The 16278-nt window shown below is 45.1% G+C and overlaps 1 protein-coding gene across 1 annotated transcript in view; it reads left to right on the forward strand.

The window, feature by feature from the left end:
* Positions 1–16278, forward strand: part of LOC146201327 (venom peptide isomerase heavy chain-like) — a 510925-nt gene that overhangs the window by 245147 nt on the left and 249500 nt on the right. Inside the window, exon 3 of the mRNA XM_084592522.1 lies at positions 10718–10833. Within this exon, the coding sequence (XP_084448648.1) occupies positions 10718–10833 (116 nt within the window). The remainder of the gene's footprint in view (positions 1–10717; positions 10834–16278) is intronic.

Here is a 16278-nt window from a genome sequence, read left to right on the forward strand (position 1 = left end):
AGGCATTTCCTCGCTCTTCGTCTCGTGGAGAGAGGAAACTGCCAAAAAAATGGCATGCATCGGTTTCTCGTCAGTGATCCAGGTTGTTAAGAAACCTCTCATTGTTAAAGGTAGATAAATCATTGATTTCAGATGACAGGGCCACAGCAGCGAACTCCTCCTGACCGCTGTCACCAGGAACCAAAGGGTAAGGCGGCATGCTTTGTGCATTTGTAGGGAAAGCGTCCTAAACGCGCCGAAAGCAGGCACCACGGCGCCGGCAGCATCGCCTAGAACCTCTGTCCCCAAAGAGTTCAATAGGCCCCTTTCAAGTGAGAAGTCACAGATGGAAAGGAAGCTCCCCAACCAGCGTCCGGAGCACTCGTCGCTGTGTACACGCGTATCAATTCTCAACGACAGGGCTGGACCCTTCATTCTCTGAACAACATGGAAGAGACATCAAGAGGTGCCGCCTCAAGTCCTTCAAAATACCTGTCGCTTGCCTCTGCCTTCGAGTGCCGAATTCGCGTTCGTTTTTTTTATTTTTTTTTTTGTCTTTGCCTGCCAACAAGCGCTCTTTGAAAACAATGTCCGCTGCGATATATTAATCATAGTTTCTCACTTTCGAAAGCACTGATAAAAAGCGTGCCTCCAGCCACCCTCTATGTCAGCCGGGGCACAGAAAAAAGCAAAAATAAGAAACACCACTGGCAAAGAGCGCCGGCTTTGCGCGCACAGACACACGACCATGCCCCCTCGTCCTCACTCTCCTTCTCCCGCTCCGCGTGCACGTGCGGCTGCCTGTAGCACGCGCTCCCGAGCGAGCGGGCTGCGCAGACTCCGCAGCTAGCCGCGCGCAGCGCGGACGCGGATGCGCGTAGGTTTTGTAGTTCCTCTCCGCTCCACTGGAAAGCGAGCGCTGGCGTGGCGGAGCAAACTCCAGCTTTGGTTCCCTATACTCGCGACATTCCTAAAAAGGTATGCAGATATTTTCGCTGTATTTCTCGTCACAATGTTTTAAAAATCTCCAGATTCAGGCTTTGTGCCTCATTACTGGCATGTTGCGCGCGTTGTACCTGTATTGAAGAAAGGAAATCCATTAGAAATCAAAGACCAGTGACCAATATCCTTCACTTCTATACCTTGCAAAGTAATCGATGTATCTAAACCGCGTTTCTCATGTGTCTAAACAGTTCTTTAGAAACGAATGACATAATTAGCAACAAGCAACATGGGTTCCGTCAACGTCTTTCCACTACTTCGCCGCTGATAGATACAGTACATTGGCGATCAAGTAGATATAATCTCCATGAATATTTCTAAAGCTTTCGATAGGGTACCTTATATTAAGCTAATAAGTAAAATGAAAACAATAGGCATTCCTTCCCAAATCACTGCTTGGGTTGCGTCTTATTTACATAATCGTAAACAATATGTGGAAATTGAAGGTCACTGCTCCCGCTCTCTAGACTTTTTCTCAGGCGTTCCACGGGGCTCCGTTTTAGGACCTTTATTGATGAATATTTACATTAACGATTTTATAAGTGTCCGGCAATGAAGCGCGTCGGCCAGGTTATTCGCCGATGGCTGCACTGTCTGTAAAGCTATATACTCTATATCCAATCAACTTGTCCTAAATGCGAATTTACAGCTTCTTGCAGATTGCTGTACTAAGTGGGACATGCCAATTAATTATGATAAAACAGCCTACTTATGTGCTACCAACAAAATACAATTCTCTTATAGTATAGGAGGCTATGTAATTAATCAAGTAAATGAATATAGATACTTAGGTGTGACCCTATAACATCGGATCTAAAGTGGTCATCCCATATCTCGAACAGTTGCTCCTCTGCAAGGAAAAAGCTAGGCTTCCTAAAACATAAATTACGGGATTCTTCAAGTACACTCAGGCTTCAAGCGTAGAAATCAATTGTTCGACCTACACTTGAATCTGCCAGCATAGTATGGGGCAGTCCACATTGAAAAATTTGAAAAAATTGCAAAGTTTAGCAGTAAGATTTATATATTAGCTGGTATAAGCGAAGGGACTCCCCGACAGCCATGTTACTACAAGCATAGTCTAAAAGCAGTAGCTGCTGGGCTAGTTGATTTCGGTTCATATTTAAATAGTATTAAGGTGCAAAAAACAGTCAAGACGCATAGGTAGGTGACAGGACGAAGCGCCTCGACCTGTCACCTACCTATGTGTCTTGTCTGTTTTTGCGCCTTAATACTATTTAAATATGTACAGCAAGCAGCCCTCGAGCCATTGGCTGAAAGAAGAAAGGCTGCCCGGATTCTCTTTTCGCTCTCCGCATTTACAAAATCTAGGTGCTCAGCCACATGACTACTTTGAAAAAGACACAGCCAGACCTTCCAGACATAAGCATAGTCATAGCGTCAAGCCAATGCTTGCCCGCACTAATTTGTTCAAATATTTGTTCTTCCCGAAAACAATACCTGAATAATATTCCTTGCCTCGCGATTCACCTCCCATTTATGCATTGCTGTGACCTCGTATGCGTGAGTGTTTACAGTTAAAATGATGATTGTGATTAGAATTACCGAATGTTTCCTCGTATTTGTTGGTGTGATCGCGGGGTGTTCTTCCTAACAATGTAATTTTTCTGCGACTGTCTACTCGTTTTATTGTTAACTATTTCTATTTTGTTCCCAAGCAGCAATGTTTTGTTAATCAGTGCATGTACCGTCTCCTGCTTGGACTAGTTCGGTCCAGAGTATTGTGGAAATAAATAAATAAATGAATAAATAAATACATAATAAAACAAAAACTTGCTCCCGATCAGTCCGTTACTATCTTACTACGATCCGAAGCAGCACTTGGCTCTGAGCTGTGTTGCGTCAGAGTACGTGCTCAGCGCTGTTATTTTTCACACACTTCCAAATGGCCTACTGCTTTTGGATCCAGGACGTTCATCATTATCATCATCATAAGCAGCCGGTCTATATCTCTTCCACTGCATGCAGGACGTTATCGCGAGCGTATTTCGAGCGAGAAGCACTGGCGATAATCTTTGGCCTCAAAACGGTTCATCGCTACCTGTGAGGGCGAAAATTCACGTTGTTTAGGAACCTCAACCAAAAAAGCCTGTTCCATGTTTGACGGTTGTTGGAATGTAAAGCTGGCAAGAAGCTGGAATCTTCGCATTTTGCCATTACGACTTGAGATATCGGAAATTATCTCGATTGGACGTTGCGTTCTCCAGCCAATCACTGTGGGAATCGACATACCTTTACCGTTATTCAAACTACGTCACTGATATTCCTAAGGCCAGCAAGTATGACCATGGCAGGATATCCTGATGCGCGTCCTGCGCGAATTTTTTTCAGCGAGGCTCTCCATTGGTTTATCGAGATTGTGAAGTTTGTCGATGATAATCCTGAGTGGTTGCCAAAGGCAGAACCTTTGATGGACCTAAAGGAATTTTAGAAAAACGAAGCCAGCCCCTGGCAGGCTTATATCAATGTCTTGTGTGTGTTTGTGTTGTCTAGCAAAAGAGAAAAAAAAAACTGATACACACTGGAAGGATGGCTAGCACAAGACGCCGAGCATGTACCGTACTGTAACTAACGCTCGGAGTTATCGTTCGATGCGGGATGCGTCACGTGGGGGAGCAGAGTTATTGTGCCGACAAAGTCATAGGATTCGGTGTGTGAACTGTTTAACGAGGAACACCCTCGGGCGTCACGCATGAAGATGCTCGCACGCAGCCTGCTATGCTGGCCAGGGTTAGACTCTAACATTGAAACAAATGTAAATAAACTGCAGCATTTTCCCAGCAATGCAAAATATGGCTGCCTGTGCTCCATTGAAGTAATGGCCGTTTCTCGCCCGCTAGTGGCAGCGAGTGCATGCTGAGAACGACACTTCTCTTATGTGTCGATGCGTTTTTAAACAGCTCGAAGTGTTTCCTCAACTACATGAGAGCTTGCGAAGTCTATTTGCTGCCTACAGATTCAGTGAACAGCTGGTTTCTGATACAGTGTTTTTTCATCGCAGCCCTTCCTCGATGTCTTTCATTGCTTAACGAGTCTAATGTGACGATGGCGGGTTTGAAGGTGACACGTTAGACATGTTCTTCGCGGCAAAGACCGATAAAATTAACGTCTCATTCTGAGCCATTATTTCAGAAGCAGGAAGTTGGCAGTACAATGTGTCGAGTTATTTGCAGAAGCACCTTTCAGCGTTAGTGATTCGCGATCCTTTTCTAAGTGAAAAAAAAAAAAGCAGAGAATCTATTGTATTTCCGTGCAGCCGTGTACGGCCGGCATTCGGCCGCATACGGCTGAGCTAGTTTAGTCGCTTTCAACTGTGCGCTTTCATTGGCCTCTGTGTTTCTTAATAATTTTCGCACACATGAATAGTGTTCGCACACAACGAATAGGAGCGTTTCTTGCAAGGTACGGTGCCTTTCCGACTGCTCGTAATTGAGCAACACCTGATTGTTCTCCTGCTTGCCCATTATTGCTTTTGCTGTATCGATTAGTGCGTTGCATAAAAACGAGATTGTCGCCATCATGCTAATTATTCTACGGAGCTCGACTATTTCGCAATTTGTTGACTTATTCAGTCAGAAATACTGCACTATGGAGTCTGCTCTCTGCTGTTAGCAGTATTTGGGAAGGTACGCCCTCTCGATTGATGTTGTCGTGATTGTGTTAGAATTTGTTGCCTGTTTTACTAAAAATAAAATAAGCGACTTGTACAGGAGCTAGTCGTTCCGGCTTCTACTTGGAGGTGTGCTTCGGTTACTAGGTAGAATAATGCTGGCGCTGGAAATGATAATGACATGCATTGCGGGTATTGCGGGTAATGAGCGCTAGCTAGTTGATGTTACGTTTTTCATATACTGAATGTGTTTTGCCATGCTTCCACGCACAAGCATTGCTTTTTTTTATTTATTTAAGGGGTACGGTCAGCCTGCAGGATGTGTTCACGTGATCACACACAATTCTTTGATCATGACTAGTACGCATTGGTCGGTAACCTTCGCTTTGAGAGATAGAGCTCTAAACCCACAAATCTGCTTATTATTGTTGTGAGGAAATATTTCTACAATTGATAAAAAAACCATCCAGAATCATTGCATCAGCTTTCTAAAATTACGAACTTTGAAAATCAATAATGGTTCAGACGTAAAATTAGGAGAATATGTTGCGAGGAACACATAAACCCTTTCACTTGGACGCAAGATGATTTTTTTGTTCATCGTGCCCAGGTTCTTTACTGAAGAGCAGTTTGAGCCGCATCTGTTGTTTCAGTTTGCACACTGCAGCGCAAAAGCCACTTTCACACTCAGGAGGGAAACCTATAGTGATGTTATGTTCGTTGTTCGGCAGGTACAGAAGCAGAAGACGAGAACAGTAGACGATGATCTGATGATGGTCAGGAGAAGATATATATTTACAGATGAAAAATATTATTTACATTGGCAAACAGTTACAGTAACAAGTCACACAGACAACTGCAACTTAAGACAAAATAGACTCTCACACAGAGAAGTCACTACAAGCCCTTACTTTTCTACCGAGCATTTCGGTTAAAGCCTAGGGACTGTAAATACGTGCTAAGCACGGAGCCTCAAACCTGACTGACAAACATGGTCCGAGGACCGCTTTTTGATGACAAACATCAACAAAGGGCCGAGGGCGGTCACCTTCGGTGATCCGCCCCGGAAATAAAGCAGCCAATCAAATTATTCAAAAACATGCCACAACCCCCCCTGGGTTGGGAATAATCTCTGACCCAGGTTCTTAATTACTTCAAATAAAAATACAACATTCAAAACACACACTCTTTCCACTCGCTGGTCCCCAAACCCTCTTACACGGCGCCTGTCTTTGCCTCCCCTCCTCAGCGTGTTTGCGACGCGACCTTGCAGCTGTGCCTTTGTGAAAGAAACGCCGCGGGGGATCTCGAGGCGAGGTCACTCAGCCGTCCCGTTCGAGGAAAAGGGGGTGGGGGGCACTGTCCCAGCGCAGTGTACAGTCGCCGTCGCGTGGAATGTCTCGGGCACAGCGGGAGAACGCTGGGCTGATTGCCTACTTCGGGGGGGGGGGGGGGGGGGGGGGCAAGTGTCGCGCCTATTGTCGCCCTCTGCTGGCCGTAAGCTGGTTCGCAGAAGCGTGCCACTGTTGATCCCGGCTGCGTTCGCGTCTTGGCGACGCCTCGGGGTGAAAGGATGAAACAAACCAGCCTCCCGCGCGCCCCGCGAGCCCGCGCCCAAGAAAAGGGGTGACAAGGAGGAAAAAAAAAACAACAGCGCTCGCTCCTTTGCCTCGGCGCGTGGGGGGATCGACCGCCAGCGCGACTCCACGTGCGAGTCGCTTTTCACTGCGGCCTTACACCTATGAACTGGACTTATTTCAAGCGGGCACACACTAAATAAGACCTACTGCACAAAACGGTGCAGAAGCAAAGAAAAACATTGTGAAGAAGTTAAACTCTGCTAAACCTAGTTAGAGCATTAGCTCTGTTGTTAGGTTTACCTTTCTGCTTGGCTAACTAGCATAATGCATGTATACTTGATTTTTAGCTATCCATCTATCGGGCAAAGCTTGGCTTTAACTGCAATTAACTAATTAACAATAAACATTTTGGGTCGGTAACTAGCACAGCTCATTTGAGCTCAGCCTCAGCTTTAATAATATATATGACTCAAAGGGTGCTTTTGATTGCATATAGATCATAACGCTGATTAATAGGAGCCGCTAACTAGCACAGAGCATTTGAACTGGTCTTACGCTGTTCAGCGGTTATGAATTCCTTCTATAGCTCAAAGATAGATTTTATACGCAATGGATTAATTAGCTCAAATTAATGCGGGTCAATAACTAGCACAGTGCCATTATATTGATGCCTTGGGAGCTAAGCTACAGACAAATTTTAAGGAAATGTGGAAATTCCTAACATCTCATGGACGAGAACCCGTAGGAATCCCGAACCTCTAACGGTGTTACAAGAAGGCCTGTTCATTCAACGATTATATTTAGTCTGTTTTCACTCAGTCCTAGTCAGGTTCCCACTCCGAGTCCCTAACCACCTCTGACTTGGTTATTACACACACCGGTGTCGTAAAACTGCATCAGAATATTAAAGCTGGTTCTGCAGGCAGCCCTGACGGTCTTTCTTCGTATGTGCAGCGCTCCTGTCCCAATATGATTACTCAATATTTAGTTATTATATTCAATAAATCTATTAAGACTAGCTCTCTGCCTGACGAGTGGAAAGTAGCCAACGTGGAGCCGATTCATAAAGGCGGTTCAAGAAATAGTGTAGCTAACTATAGGCCTATCTCCCTTACTTCTATATGTTGTAAAATATTCGAACACATCATTGCAGCTCTATAATTAAACATCTTGAATGCAATAAATTTTTGTTTCCGGTTTTCAACATGGCTTTAGGGCTGGCCGTTCATGCGTAATACCTGAATTCAGTCATGACCTTTCCACTGCATTCGAGAGCCGCAAGCAGATTGACTGTATTTTTTTTTACTTCAAAAAGGCCTTTGACACCGTTCCCCACCTTCTGTTACTTCATATCTATTCGTGTAATCGTTTATTAAGAGAAGTGTTTCAATGAAACAAAAATTACCTTAAAGGCCGCAGGCAACGCGTCTTAGTCAAAGACCAATTATCAGACATGACATCTGTCACTTCTCGTGTTCCGCAGGGATCAGTGTTGGGGCCTCTTCTGTTGTTAATTTATGTCAACGACATAGTGTAAAATGTTACCTGTTGGTGTGGTTTACGCAGATGACTGTGTTCTGTATCATTCGATTAAAATCCCATGTGACTCATATAACCTCCAACAAAACATTGACCGCATTTAAAGCTGCATGTTGCGAAAAATGGGACATGGCTTTGAAGGCTGCAAAATGCCATTCTGTTTCTCTTACCCGCAGGCGTACTCCTATTTTTTCTATCTTTTAAACAACCAGCTTTTACCAAAAATGACTGATTTTAAATATCTCTGTGTTTATTTTTCGGTTGACCTGACCTGGTTAAAACCGGCTAAATACATGGAGACTAAGGCTCAAGAATGTTAAATGTTTTAATAAGGAATTTCAGGGACGCTCCTCAGAAGGTTAAGGAACTTCCATATTTCACTAACATCAAACCAATTATGGGGTACGCATGAGCAGCCGGGGACCCTCGCGTCCAAATCTATTGTGCTATGCTGGAACGCGTGTAAAATCGAGCAGCACAGTTTGTCACTAACAATTATTGTTTTCATTATCGAAGCAGCAACAATAATCAGACGCTGAACGGGGACTCTATGGAGGAATGTCGTTTATGAATTAGGTTAGAATTTCTTTACCGCATTTATTTTCAGAAAACTGATCTTAACGTAGAAACTTATTTGTTGGCACCGCATTTTGTATCCAAAAGGCAAAACCATGAAAGGAAAGTACGCGAAAGAAAATGTCGTACTGATGTATTCAAACGGTTTTTCTTTGCTCATGCCATCAATGAACGGTATAAGCTTCCTCAATGTATTACTGAGTCCGAGGCTAAGCTCCGAGCACTGTTGTCAGGCTAGTGATGTGCATGAACGCCGAGTTGCTGTTTTCTACTTTTCATCTTCTTTCCTTCTTTCCGTGAAATCTGGCTGATGTGAATTCACAGTTGATGCTCTCGTTATTTTGTTTCTGTCATGTGTCATATATTCTTTTCCATCTTGTACGAAAGATTATCACATGCTGTATCATTGATTTTTGTATGTATGCATCCTCCCTGCAATTATGCCTTCACGGTGGTGCAGAAATGTAAAAAAAATAAGTAAATAAATAACTAGCACAGTGTAATTATACATGGTATATGGCTGGATTGTGTAGCGAAAATTTTGGTTTAATTGCAAGTTGCTCAACATTTTGCCCGGTAATTCATAATCATAACTGTAAATCAAACAATGATCACAGCTCATTATTAATCACGTGACTTGTACTATGCTTAGACAAGTAGCTTGACAGTAGCGCAATAGAAGGTCCGCTTTGATCTCGGATATTAAAGTTTAAAGTACCCGCCTCAGTCGCTTTCCGAAGTTTTGCGTTAGTGAACAGAGGTAAAACTCTAAATAGCAAGCACAGACAAAGTTAAAGACAGTTCTAGATAAAGTGCACAAAGTAATACATGTTTCCATGTGACCTAAAGATGTCTGCAGTATTGAGCCGCCTCAAAACAAGGTTTAAATCCTTATTCCCCATTTAACGGCTCTAAGAACTCAACATCTATATAAACGTTACTTTCAGAATTTGCCGTTCTTTTATCATAATTTTTCAAAACACTACTCAAGCGCTGACCTCCCTTGGTCAGCCGGCGGGAGCCAATTAAAAAAAGTGTGTCGTGCAGAGCGAGGAGGAAACGTCAGAGGAGAGTGCTTTCAGATTATCAAGCAGATTTAGGGCTTCAGAGAAAACTCTGCCTAGATCAAAATCCGGCTATAGGTTTCACAGGTTACCTGCTGGCCTGCACGGCCACCATGTTAATGCTTCAAGTACAAGCACACGAACATCTGGTTTAGCAGATTCCCCCTGCGGTGTAAATCACTAATTTGTCAAAACTGCGCGAATAAAACAAAGACCCAGGTGTTCTTGTGTTTCTTGCTCTGTCCTTGTTTTATTCGCGCAGTTTTAAAAAAATGAATGATTTACACCAACTAGCCCGCCAGACGACACTTGTGAACCATATTTCTGCGGGGTAACGAAAACACTCACTGCTTTCCCGGTACAATTTATATGCACCAATTGCCGAGTTCAAAAAAGGCGTTTAGGGACTATTTTGTAGGTCCGCTCCTGCTTCACTTGTACCTAGTTTAAAACCAAAAATATTTCTTATTTTCAAAGCTGCCTCATAGAGAAGCACCTTGCTTTGTCATGAGTTAAGTCGTCATAGTTCCCCTGACTTCCGCATGAAGCTTTGATTTCAGCAAGATGACGGACTCCCAAGTATGCAAGCTCCTGTGTATAGAAGCGGTCGACCCTGCATATTTAATAGCAAAGTTTCGATTACACGAGGCTATGTCACAAAACTGCACATTTTTTCTAGCGAAAAAGATCATTTGTTGTAATGCTCAAGATAAATAGATGGGTTTATTGAAAGGAAAGACTGAAAGGTTGCGCAAATTATTAAAATATCGCCTGCTGCCTGCACTGGGGAAGGGGAGATGGGTGACGATGTGGGAGAAGGGAAAATATATACCGGCACGACAACTTGGTTTACAATCGCGAGTCCAGTGGCGCATAAAAGACGGCAAAGAGCCCGCGCACACTTCCACTTGTGCGGTCAAGCGCCCAGCAGCAATTCCTCCGACAGAGGAATCTTGTTCAACCGCTTCAAAGAAACGACTAGCCCTTTTCGTTCACGCCCATATGTTGGGCACACCAACGGTATATGGTTCACAGTCCCGGGGATGCAACAAGCTGAACATTCCGGGGAGTACGCCTGTCCAAATAAATCACTTGCACGTGACAGCCACATTTAAACGAAGCTGATGTAGCAAGCATGCCTCATAGCGCGGTATCTCACGCGGAACATAAAACGTCAGTTTTCGATCGAATTTTCTCGGATGTATGTGGAATGTGTAATACACCAATTTCTCGATTCAACCAAATGCGTTGTTACGCTCAAGTATAAATTTGTTTTATGTTCCCGTCAGTACCCAATTTTTGTGACAATGTGCTGCATAGCGCCTTCCAGCATGCTCTCTTCGCAGGCATACATTGAGATCCTGTACAAAATCAACGAAACTCGGCGCACCAGAGTCAAATGTGGCGGAAGCATAATATCACCCACCTTTGTCCTCACTGCGGCACATTGCATCAGGGCCAAGTGAGTAATAAAGGACTCGTTTGTTGTACCAGTATGTAATTTGTTTTCCAGTATTGCAGGTGCAGCTTTTGTTGTTGTGAATACCTAAGCGTTGAACAAAGAAAGCCTATTTGTTTCAGCTTTTGTTCTTATGTACCTAAAGTATTTTAAATACAAAATTGGTTCGATTCAGCAAACCGCAGGGCTAAAATGAGGGTAACTAGAATTTATATTCATGAAAATACATAGTTTTTGAGGTAACCGCTCAATAGTAAAAGAAGTTTGTTTCCCAGACCCACCTGCATGGTTTTCTGTCTAAAATTTGCCTGTGCAGCTTTGCTCCGTCTAGTAAACTAACGCATACAATACCGACCGAGTGGTACAGGAAGCGTGCAACGCAATCCGTCAGACATGCATCAGGTGCCTTGAGTATGAAAAGCCCGCTGCATATATGCATTCGGACTGTAAAATGCATTCCACATGATTGGACGAAGGATATAAATATGATCAAATATATGTTTATTGGAAATATTACAAGCAACAAAGCCAACAGTTCGCTGCAGCCATAAAATCACATCCAGCAAAATGCTTACGAAGCTCAGTTTTTCTGTATACTACTGTGTGTTTACGCATGTGTAACACATGGGACAGGTTAGTGTAGTAGTAGTAGTACTAGTAGTATAAGACTTTTATTTGGACAACAATTACAAACGCAGCTTGTGGACAGCCTGTGTGACAAACCTACGCTGTTATCCTCCCCTTCAGGGCCAAGATAGTCGAGCTAGGTGGTGATGGAAGGGTGGAAATCGGACTGCGGAGTAGCTGGGCTGTAAAGGTTAGCACAGGTGGAGGGGAAGATGCGGCAGTGAGTAATGGGTGCATTCGTTTGGAAGTACTGGAAAACTCCACTGTCTGGCACTGTGAGTATCGAGATGAAGATGGTGCTTCCAACTTCCTCCGTGTGGTCGGGCCAAACAATAAACGCGCCTTCAACCTCTTACTGGTCAGGTACCCAATTGAAGAAGAGTGGAACGTTCTACTCAGACAGCTTGCTGAAGAGTGTAGCATGCGCTTCTGTATATGGCTGACGGCGGTTGGAGAGTCGCTATACACTGTGTTCTCCGGAGGGAAGAAGGCCAGGTGGAGGCAAGGTTTTTGGGACGGCGTCAGTACAGACCGTAACCCCAGAATGTTCGAGGAACCTGAAAAGAGGCATTGTAGTAGGCCACTGCCTGGGCAGAGAAGAATGGTGCTCGGCGGCCGCGTGACGGCGTCGCTCTTGGATAAAAGGAGACACTGTGGAAGACACGGAGGAGCCGGGAAGTGGTGTGGAGAGATGGGAATGCCCGGCAGAGATAGTAACCACGGATAATTAGAGATAAAGGAAAGCCGGCATAGCTGGGAGCCATTGAGAAACTTCATAAAATGGCGGAGAGGAAGTGAGACCTGTACTAAAGCTTATAATAGTAGAGGTGGTTTTAGGGTGGCTCAGGTTGGACTTGCTGAGGCTCAGCATTACGGCCTCGAGAGTGCTTAACTCAGTGTCGATGAAGGTAACGTAAGGCACAAAGTGAAGTAAAAGAATTTGCTGAGGTTGATGCATGGGTAACATCGAGAAAATGAATGTCGTGGAGAACCGAGCACAGAGTGAACGCCTGCTCTAGGAGGCAGATCACCGAATCATAATCATCACCATAATCCAGACTATGCCTTCTGCAGGGCGAACGCCTCTGCATATCCTCAAATTAACCAGCTTCTGTGCTAGGCACAATCGATTGACCCCTGCGAACTTCTTAACCTCATCCGCCTAACTGACTTTCTACTGAAACCGCTACCGTACCCGAAGCCAGCAAGGAGTCACGTGTCGAATGACTTCGGGGAACCTGCAAGGATAGGAGTACTGCGGCTGGCGCAAGACGAAAGGTTGAGTCCGACGGCAAATGCCAATAATCTGCTGCAGACGTAGTATAAAGGATGACACTTTACTATTATGGGTATCAAATATGTTACGCGTTTTGATCATCGGTTATTCGTTCTTCGCTCCAAGTGCCCTGCCCATGCCCATTTCTTTTCGTTGACCGCATCAACCCCGATTCCTCCAGATATGCACCTCTGTCCTGGTCAGATGAAGAAGTACGGAGTGGTGGGGTGCCATATTGACCACATCAGCGTCTTCTGCCAGACGTGTTCTTCTTCACTTCCATTACAATGATATTGTTACGTGCTTTGTTCGCACGGGGAGTTTATATACAGGGATCGGTACAAACAGGACTGCGGCGAAGCGTACAAACGTTCCTCTGCGCTTGCTCTTCTTCCTTCTTCACCGATCTACCCGACCGCTCTTCTTCATCTTCCGTCGACGTTCTATGAAGGCGCGTGACATTTCCCTCCTCGCAGACGAAGCCCATCGGGCGAGTTACAGAGATCCTCTGGAATGAAATCGCTTGAGGCGGGCTACATGCACCACCTGCGACTGCTGTGACCGTCGACCATTCGCCGTTATGCGTGCTATGACGTAATTCAGGTCATTGATGCGTTCTAACACAACAAATGGTCCGGTGTAGTGTGACAGCAGTTTTTGACAAAGACCACGCTTACGGAGAGGTGTCCACAACCACACATAGTCACCAGGAGCATAGGAAACTTTTGGTGTCGGGCGTCGTAGCGGTTCTTAGAACGTTCTTGTGAAGATAAAATTCGAACTCTGGCCAGCTGGCGGGCTTCTTCAGCTCTGCAGAGTGTGGTAGCAAGAGAAGGTTCGTCATGAATGAAAATGGCGGTATGGTGTCGAGGGCACAGCGAGGCGTGCGAGCATAGAGAAGGTAGAAGGGACTGTAGCCTGTTGTCTCATGTTGCGCTGTATTATATGCATGCGTAATGAACGGTAGAACGCCATCCCGGTCCTTATGGTCTGCAGCGACGTACATAGCCAACATGGTGGTAAGCATCCTATTAGTTCGTTCTACCACACCGTTCGTTTGGGGATGATATGGCGTGGAGTGGTGAAAACTGCAGGCGCTGAGGCGAAGAAGTTCTTCGACAATGTCCGCTGTGAATTGGCGTCCACGGTCACTAATGATAACTGCAGGAGGGCCGTGCCGAAGAATGACGAGCCGAAGTAAGAAATTTGATACTTGAGACGCAGTAGCGGATGGTATCGCGGCTGTCTCACAGTAGCGGGTTAAATAATCAACGCACACAAGAATAAATCGGTTTTCTTTAGAGGACCGTGGAAAAGGTCCAAGAAGGTCAATGCCAACTTGCTCAAACGGGGCTGTTGGAGGTGTGACTGGCTGCAGTTTTCCATGTGGGCTTGAAGTCGACAGCTTAAAGCGCTGGCATTGCACACAGCTGGCTACATATCGCTTGATCGTTGAAAGCATCTTCGGTCAGTAAAATCGCTGCTGTGTGCGGTGAAGTGTTCGGGCCACTCCCAGGTGACCAGACGTGGCGTCATCATGCCTCAATTCTAGAACTGTGATACGTAGGCTTTCCGGAACGACAAGAAGCATACGTGCTTAACCAGAGGCGAAATTTTTCTTGTGAAGCACTCCTTCGTGAATGCTAAATGTGTTCTTCATAGGATCGTTGGCGGAATCAAACAGTGAAGTTAATGTTTTGTCTTTGCGTTGCTCGGTTCGGAAAACTCGGAGATCGGGGAAGGTTTGGGAATTTGGAGCCATATATTCATCGAAATTGTCTGAGTCATTATCAGTCGTTTGAAGCGGCAAACGCGAAAGACAGTCAGCATCTGAGTGTTTATGGCCGCTTTTATGCACCACAGTAAAATTAAACTCTTGTAGGCGTAAAGCCCATCGAGCGAGCCGCCCACAAGGGTCACGAAGACTCACGAGCCAGCAAATGGAATGGTGGTCGGTCACAATGGTGAAAGCATTCCCGTACAGATATTAACGAAAGCGCTATACAGCGAAAACAATGGTTAGACATTCTTGCTCCGTAACCGTGTAATGTCTTTCACATTTACTCAACGAGCGGCTGGCATACGCTATCACGTGCTGATCGCGTCCATGGCGTTGTATAAGTACAGCGCCGATACCGATACCACTTGCGTCAGTGTGTACCTCAATTGCAGCTGATAGGTAGAAGTGGCGGAGGACTGGGCCCGAGGTCAAAAGAAACTTCAGATGACGGAAAGCTGAGTCACAATCGCTGGTCAAATTGAATGGTGTATCTTTATGCAGTAGACTCGTAAGTGGGTAAGCGATGTCTGCAAAGCTTGGTATAAAGCGTCGAAAGTACGAGCATAGCCCCAAAAAGCTCTGCAGCTCTTTTACTGATTTGGGCACGGTAAAACTTTTGACGGCTTCAATTTTCTTGGGATCTGGTCGAACACCTTCTTTGTCAACTAAGTGACCGAGGACAATTGTTTCACGATCGCCAAAATGACATTTCTTTGCATTCAGTACAAGGCCAGCTCGTTCCATGCAATTAAGTACGATATCCAGACGGCTGTTGTGCTCACTAAATGTTTTGCTAAAAATTACTACGTCGTCCAAATAACATAAACAAATTTGCCACTTTAGTCCACGTAGAATTGTATCGATGAACCGCTCGAATGTGGCAGGTGCATTACATAATCCAAGAGGCATAACGTTAAATTCGTAAAGTCCGTCTGGTGTTACGAATGCCGTTTTTTCTTTATGTGCAATGTGCATGGGAATTTGCCAGTAACCGGATCTCAAGTCAATAGAAGAAAAGTATGAAGCTGAGTGCAGACAGTCAATTGCGTCATCTATACGTGGAAGCGGGTAGACATCTTTCTTCGTGACTGAATTTAAACGGCGGTAGTCAACACAAAACCTCCATGTGCCATCTTTCTTTTTAACAAGGATAACTGGAGCTGCCCAAGGACTACAGGACTCTCGAAAAATGCCGCGCTTTAGCATGTCTTGAACTTGCTCATCTATTACCTTACGTTCAGTTGCTGAGACTCGATAGGGCTTCTGACGTATTGGAGGGGCGGACCCAGTGTTGATCGTGTGATGAATACGACTGGTAGGCAGTGGCATTGAGTCATCCTTGGCAAAGTCGAACACTGTCACGTGTTTCAGTAGTAGTTCCACTAGAATAGACGCTCAGTCTCAGAAAAAAAACTTACTAATCATAGCCGTAACTTGGGTCTCCATGCCTGGCCGCACCTGCTGCTCAGTGACAGAGCTGTTTAACGCCCCGACGGAACCGGATATGCCTTCCTCGAAACGGGCGAGTTTTAGGCCCCGATGCAACGCAGTTGGCTCTTCGGAAGGGTTCACTGTCCATAGCTCAGTGCGGCCTCTAGTCACGGGAATGACGCAACGAGGCACAAGGATACTCTTCTTAGAGCAGGTGAATCTCGTAGGTTCTACTATAGCCTCAAAAGATTCGCACTGGTTCCGAATAGGGAAAACTCGCACGAATGCTGCAGATAACGCTGGCACAATTGTGTCTTCTTCCACAGCAAATGCT

The sequence above is a fragment of the Amblyomma maculatum genome, chromosome 2 (assembly GCF_055883805.1).
Source record: "Amblyomma maculatum isolate TAMU_Amacu chromosome 2, ASM5588380v1, whole genome shotgun sequence".
NCBI lineage: Eukaryota > Metazoa > Arthropoda > Arachnida > Ixodida > Ixodidae > Amblyomma > Amblyomma maculatum.